At 40.5% G+C, this 7868-nt stretch overlaps 1 protein-coding gene across 2 annotated transcripts in view; it reads left to right on the plus strand.

The window, feature by feature from the left end:
- The window catches only part of LOC133411721 (contactin-associated protein-like 4), an 83016-nt gene extending 77586 nt beyond the window's left edge, over window positions 1–5430 (plus strand). The window contains exons 22-24 of one of the 2 annotated variants that reach the window (XM_061694381.1): window positions 1122–1340; window positions 2206–2268; window positions 3576–5430. In XM_061694381.1, the coding sequence (XP_061550365.1) occupies window positions 1122–1340; window positions 2206–2268; window positions 3576–3772 (479 nt within the window). In that variant the 3' untranslated portion in view covers window positions 3773–5430. The remainder of the gene's footprint in view (window positions 1–1121; window positions 1341–2205; window positions 2269–3575) is intronic. The other variant, XM_061694382.1, reaches the window with a different exon arrangement.
- Window positions 5431–7868: the final 2438 nt, after the last annotated feature.

Genomic DNA, 7868 nt, shown 5'->3' on the forward strand with positions numbered 1-7868 from the left:
TTGGGCCTAGACGAGCTTATGGGCCAAGTGTCACTCACACACAAGAAAGATGATGAATGGTTTATAGTCAACCCCTGCCGATTTGCAAACTACCATTCGCAAAATATTACGTAGGAAATAACTAAATACAGTAACGCGTACAAAGTTGTAAGAATGAGAGAAGAGTTATAATACAAGAAAAAAGTCACAATAATGAGAGAAAAAAATGACAAGAATACCAAAAAAGTTGTATTAATACGAGAAATCAGTAAGAATACAAGATAGAAGTGGTAATAATAAAATTAAAAAATAGTAAAAATATGAGAAACGTCATAGAAAAGGAGAAACAAGAAAGAAAACAAGAAGAACATTCTAAGAATATAAGAAGAAAAGTTGGAAGAATAGGAGAAACAAGTTGTAAGAGTGCAAGAAAGAAGTAACAATGCAAGAAAAAAGTCGTAAGAATACAAGATTATAGTCGCAATAATACAACAAAAATTGTCAGATACGAGAACAAAGTAGCAAGAATATCGAAAATTGTAAGAATTTGCAAAAATTCTTAAGAATAGGGGTAAAAAGATGTCGGAATACCAGAAAAAAGTCGCAAGGTATGAGAAAATGTCTCAAGAACAATTTGTAAGTTTGTAAGAATAGGAGAACGTTGTAAGAATAGGTGAAAAAAACGTCACCAAAATACGAGAAAAAGTGATGATACAAGAAAAATGCTGCAAGAATTTGAGGAAAAGAAGATACGAATATGAGAAAAACGTCACAAGAACACAAGCAAAAAGTCTTTTGAAAACATTTGTGAGGGTAGGAGAAAAAAGTTGTAAGAATAGGACAAAAAGTGGGAAGAATACGGGAAGAGGTCGTGACAATTGGAGAAAAAAGTTGAAAGACTAGGTGAAGAAGTCGCAACAATGCAGGACAAATTCACAATAGCCAATTAAAAAACGGATCTTATGAATAGGACAGAAAAGTCATAAAACTACTCGAAAAAAGTTGTTAAATTGGGGGCAAAAATGTTTTTTTGTTTTATCACAACTACTTCATTGTTGGCTAGCATGGTGAATCATGAATTGGCGGGGATGTACTGTCCACTGATTCAATTCTCACCTCGGTGGTCTTCTCATTCCCTTCAGAGTCCGACGATGTGGATCCAGATCTGGCGCGCTTGTCCACGCTGGGATTCAGTGGCTGTCTGTCGGTGGTTCGCTTTAATTCCATCAGCCCCCTCAAGGAGGCGCTGCTCCGGCTGCACGGTGGAACCGTGGACGTCAGTGGGCCATTGGCCCGCTCTAACTGCGGCTCGCCTGCGACGTCCAATAGCTACGCCACGCACAACACGCCACACCTGTCAGGTAGCGAAGCGAATATTGCCCATGTTTGCCACGCTGGCGAATCAAAATTGCCTGTGCCAAAACTCAAACGAGTTCAAAATGAGCCCTTTCATTCTGCTGTGAGTGAACAATGTTAAGGGTTTAGTTCCCCCCCCCCCGCTTTGTAAAATACTTCAATCCGCCGTCCAGCTGCTGCTGGCTAATCAGTCAGGCTCACGGGCTTTCCCAGCTGCGGGGAACGGCGCATCGGGGAAGACGAGACCCAATGTCACGTCGCGCCGAATTGAAGCATGCATATTTATTACGGCGACGTACGTTTGAAATGTCGACAGTCAATGTGTCCTGCAATTCACATTAGTTCTTCATCAATGCACGAGCCGCTAATCCACTTTGGTTGTCATGCTGAGCGGCGGTGGCTGCGCTGGCTCGAAGCAGGGTGTAACTAGCTCGTCATTTCGGGGCCCGCGGCCTCCCCACCGTCTTTGAATAGCTATTTTTCCCTCAGTAAACCAAATCACCAATTAAAAACTGCATTTTATGTTGACTTGGGTTAGCTTTGTCTGATATCTACATTTCTTTGATTATCTTAAACATTGAAGTGGGGAAGCTCTGCAAAAAATATCATTTGAGAAGGGTGGCAAATTCTTTTTCATAGTGCTGTAGATAGACATACAGTAGGAGGATGGATGGATGGATGGATGGATAACTAGATATCACCTAATTATTTCCGCTGTGCTGTGTGTTCCGCTGTTATCTAATTATTTTCCGCCTGGTCGCGTTGTGCCTCATCAGACATCTGCGTTATGTCGCCTGCTTTGCCCTAACTTTTACTCTTATTCCTCTTGTCTTCTTCCTTTCCTCTTTTTCTTGTCTTCCGTCGCTGTAGACCCGTCCGGTTCTGGGCAGCCTTTAGTCAATGCCATGCGGACAGACTCTGCACTCATTGGAGGTATCTAACATTTTCATTGCTGCTCTGTATTATATATAAAATAGATACGTGATTGTAAAAACAGAGGGAATAAATCCTATCAGGAGAATTCATGGGGCTTGATCATAACTGCCCCATAGCTGGAAAAAAAAAATACTGCCATTTCACAATTCAATCACTGTCCTGTATGGAATATAAAATGCGTAGAAAGAAAAACTTCTACGTGTGGTGGGCCTCTACCCCAAATGCAGTCACAACCAGAAACTTTGTCTGGTAATTCCACACGTTTTCTTTTCACTCGGTGTCACCCTAATACTCCTTCATAGCATGGCCACTTGTTGCTAGGCAGAAAACATGAGGCTTGATCATAACTGTCCCTCAGGCGAATGAAAAAGTTGGACTTTTCATTCACTGCTCTCTATTTATAATAAAATATCGTGTTGCATATAAAAAAAAATTACATTTTTTTTTTTAAATGGCTGCTAGATCTGGTGGTGCACTAGCTCATCTGTCCCAAATTCAGAATTCAGTCTTAAGTACAGTACTTTGTTCTCATCAAATTCAATTTACTCATAGTAATATGACTTCATTACTTGTTGTAATATTAGGACTCTATTCTTTTAACTAAACAACTTTTCTATCATAATCTGACTTTCCCCTCCCATTTCTACCATTCTTGTTGCTAGGCAGAATTCATGGGACTCAATCATCACTGCCTCATAGGCAAATGAAAAAGTTAAAATTTGAAAATTCAGTCAGTATTAATAATAAAATATATTATGTATTGTCAAAGTAGAACACTTGATCATGACTTTATTATTTCATCTTGGAGACTTTATTCTTCTTCTTCACAACTTTTCTGTCATACAGTAATTTGACTCCCCATCCCCCACACTTCTTTCCCCTTCCTGTTGCTCGGCAGAATTAATGGGGCTTGACCACAACTGCCCCTTTGGCAAATGAACAAGTTAGAATTTGAAAATGCAGCCACTGCTCTGTATTACATATAAAATGCATACTGTATTATGAACAGAAAGGAAAAAAAAAAAGACATCTAGTGGAACACTAGCACTCTGCCCCTAATATTGTGATATCTTGATTTTTCCTTCAAAATTTTACTTTTCCCCCACTCATTTCCCTTTCCTGTTGCTAGGCAGCATTTGTGGAGCTCGGTCATAACTCCCCAAAGGGCCAAAGGGGGAAAGAATGGAATATTTTTTTTTTTAAATCTGAAAACAGCTTTTTTTATATGCTTATTTCATATAAGGATATTAAAAGATTTTAAAACCGCCATCGTAATCAAACGTACTCGTGGCTCTTCCTGGCAGGCGTGATCGCGGTGATCATCTTCGTGACGCTGGCCGGCCTGGCCGTGGTCGCCAAATTTGTGTACCGGCGGAAGGAAACGTACCAGAACCAGGAAGTGAAAGGCAGCCAGCAGGAGGAAAGCCAAGACTTACCCTTCGAATGCCAGACAGACTCCCACAATGCCTTGGGGCAGAGCCCAAAAGAGTACTTCATCTGAGCGCGAGGGAAGGCAATCGGACATGCTTGGTCACACTTATAAATAGTTGTACACATGTAAATATTCAACAATGTCAATGTGTCTTTGTACGATATTCTGGACAATTTTGAAACGATCTTTCAGTTTTTCAAATGGAGAATGGTGAGGAAACATCACATGAGCCGGATGATTCCAGCATGTCCGCAAGTACATGCGTATCGTAGGGTGTAAGGTACATGCCAAAGCAACCGGTAACAGGTAACTGTAAGGCCGTTTTAGCCAATCAAACCTGAAGAAAGTCGCGTGGAAAATGCACAAAAGGATAAAGGATCTGGATAAAGGTGCGCAAGCAGAAATGTTATTGATCAATTATTGCGATGAATAGCGGTGATTCCTCTCAGCACATTTCAATACATTTAAAGAACAAAATCTGCATTTTGTTATGGGCATTTTGTTCCCCCAATTTGGGGGACAAAGATCAAATGTCAATCTGGATAAAAGTGCACATACAGAAAGGCATTTTATCAATTATTGCGATGAATAGCAGCGATACCGCTCGACAAATTCCAACGCTTTCAAAAAACAAAATGCACGTTTCACCCTGGGGGTTTGCGCTATTAGTTCTCTCAATTGTGAGCTTTTTCACAAAACGTCTTTTTGCTCAAGATCAAATGTCAGATCATGTCATACATGGCAAAGACAGAATCTGAATAAAGGTGCCCGTACAGAAATGTACAATAATAATACAATACAGTATAAGCATTTGTTTTTAAGTCATGTGCTATTATTTTTCCTAAACGTGAGCTTTGTCCCTTAAACTTCTTTTGGATTGATATCAAACGTCAGATCATGTTGTAGTGTATGTGGAAAAGACATAATCACAGCAGTGGTGTATGGAGGAAAATGCGGTTTTCACATATCAACTGGTAGTGAGTTTGAATAAATTGACCTGAATAGAACACGGAATGTGCTCTTTACAAAACAATACAAAAATAGAGGGCATCAAGCCGCCTTTCAAACACTCCCCTTCAGTTTTTGTACAATTGTCCATTGGATTTAGGACAGGATCTCAATGAAGGTGCACATACAGAAATTGATTTGATCCTTGAGTGCACTCAATAGAGGCGCTACTAACAGACGCATTCAAAAATTAGCATTTTATTCTGGGCGTATGTGCTATTATTTTTCTAACAAACGAGCGTTTTCTCAACAATTGTCTTTTGACTGAAATCAAAAGGAAATGAGTGAAAAACAGCAGTGACGTCCTGGGCTCACCGAAAGATCAAATTCCGATCAGAATGCTCCGATGCGGTCGTCACCTACACTGTCTTTGTATTTGGAAGAATTCCTTGTATTTTTGTAGGTCTCTGAATTAAAGTGTGCATACAGGAATGTATTTGTGGTGTTCAAACACAAAAGCCGACAATCGCCATTGAGACAAAAATAGAGCCACGCCTACTAGCAGACTGCTTATCATGGCATTGTTCGATGTTGCATTTCCTCACCCTGCAAAACCGAACAACTCCTACTGTACATGTAAAACCCCTTGAAAATAAAGGTTTTATTGCAGAAACCGATAAGCTCCATTTCACTGCACCCTAACCCATCATCTCATTCCGTCACTCCGTCACGAGCCTGTACGTACAGTATTGACGTCATCACGTTCATCCTTAAACATGTCTGCGGCCGTTAATTCTCGTTATCTCGCTGCGACTGTAGCTTTGATTGTGCTTGAACGTGAGCTTTCAACTTTATTGCCTAATTGCATGAAATGGTACGAGAGAGATGATGTCATGGAACTCATTAGTGAGCTAGTGATCAGGTCCGCAGTCTACAAGGAAGCCTTCGCCAATGTTGGTCGCAATCAAGTGAGTCGACAGGATCTTGAGGGTAGCAGCGATGAAGAAGATTATTGTAAAAATGTCTTTGCTAAGTGTTTTGAACGAGAGAATAGTATACATGAAACACAATACATTACCAATTGCTCATACTGTATATCTTATGAAACTAACGGGAAACAAAAACGATGGCATTGGCACGATCAGCAATCAATGTGACTTGTCTTCCCCTTTGAAGGGTTAGGTTTAAAGGTTCATTTAAGGTAGGGGTTAGTAGGGGTTAAGGGTTAGTTCAAGAAACCAATTATTGTACACCAACCTGTTTTTAATTTTTATTCATAAAGCATAATACTTACCATTTCAGTGTCATTTTATAGTCATGCGAAAATTTTGGACTTGTCTGTTCTTTCATTCATCTTCCGTTGCGCTTATCCTCACTAGGGTCACGGGTGTGCTGGAGCCCATCCCAGCTATCTTCGGCCGAGAGGCGGGGTACACCCTGAACCGGTCGCCAGCCAATCGCAGGGCACATAGAAACCAACAACCACTCGCATTTACATTCACACCTACGGGCAATTTAGAGTGTTCAATTAATGCATGTTTTTGGGATGTGTGAGGAAACCGGAGTTCCGAGAGAAAACCCACGCAGGCACGGGGAGAACATGCAAGAAATACTGTAACCAAAAAAACAAAACAAAAAAAGCTCAAAATCCGAACCTGATTCCAACCTCCATGAATCACGATGTACCCTGCAAGCTAACAAACAAAAATAAGACACTGCACAATGTTTTGTTCCATTCTTGTTGCCTTGTCGGAGGTCTACACTCGACTGAGTGACATTCAAGCTATGCGCTGAAAGACATCCAAATGTGGACTGAAGGAGGTTGATGACTCACTTTGTTCTTGTTGGCCTACTGAATTATTAATCCTGTCAAGGTTGCCAATGTGAGACAGGAAATCCAAAACACGTCTGTGAAACGTCTTTATTTCCTCAACAGAGGGCTTTTTGCTTTTTTGTAGTTTTTATTTCATGTTTCTCCCGCCTGCTGCGAGCGTGTGGCAGTTCGCTAAAAGTCCTCGGAGAGCTTTTGAAGCTTTGAAGCATCTCCAAAGAAGGCTGGCGGCGGCGGCGCTTGTTTTCGAAGAGCTCCTTTTGACGGCGACGAGAGCGACGTCTCAGGCACTCATGGATGTAATGAAGACACGTCGCGATGGAGCGAAGCCATCCTGATAGACGGCGCGGCAGCTGTTTGTCAAACAGACGGCAAGCGTTTTAATGAGGAAACTATCAACAACTTCAAGGTGCATCTCTGCATTTCTTGCCTGTGTAGAACTTTTTCCCTTTTCTGCTGTTTTGATTTTTCTGCAAAAAGGTCGAAAATAATCAAAAGTGCTGGCCTGGCAGAAGGTCGGTTCAGGAAAGGGAAATGAAATGAAATGGACAAACATATTGGGACAAAGATCTTGTCCACCAAGTCCTCATTTTTTTTGTCACTTTTCTCAATCTGTAGGTGTCCCCATACTGTTGTCCAAACTCTTCATTTTATTTGAACTTGCTTGAGGTGTCCAAACTCCACATATTGTCTACTTTTTCACTTCCCATAGCTGTCCCAATGCTTTTGTCCTCATTTTCTTTGACTTCCTGCAGGTGACCCATTTATCAAAAGTCCTGGAGGTGTCCCCAAACGTTTGTCACAATTCCACATTTTCTTCACTTTTTCACTTCTTGCAGGTGTCCCAATGCTTTTGTCCAACTTCCTCTAAGTGTCCCGATACGATAGTCCAAACTCCACATCTTCTCCACGTTATCATTTTTCATAGATGTCTGAAATTGTAAAAATAATGCCCCAAAATATTTGAAGCGTATTTTCTTTTTGTTTTTGTTTGTTGACACACTGTCTGATGATATTAAAAGATGTTTTATAAATAATCACGTAACACCTTTTCCTTTATTGCCACTTAGCGATCAGCATTCACACTGGCGGGAATATAAACGTTAGCGCTTATCGTGATTAACAGCAGGTCTACCGTTTGTTTGTTTGTTTGTTTCCAACGCAATCAGAGAAGAAAATGTGTGTTTGATTCTGTCTTTGTGTGCTATTAATTTAGAAAAGACGTTTTCATGATTAAAAATAATTGTATCACGGCATCACCAAAAGATCAAATGTTTGAATGCATTCACATTCATGCCGATATAAACACCTTTACTTGATGTCTTGAATAATTTTGGTGCTCCCGCACGATGGATTCAAACACAATCAAACAATTTAATTTTATTA

Source organism: Phycodurus eques, chromosome 13 (genome assembly GCF_024500275.1).
Source record: "Phycodurus eques isolate BA_2022a chromosome 13, UOR_Pequ_1.1, whole genome shotgun sequence".
Taxonomy (NCBI): Eukaryota; Metazoa; Chordata; class Actinopteri; order Syngnathiformes; family Syngnathidae; genus Phycodurus; species Phycodurus eques.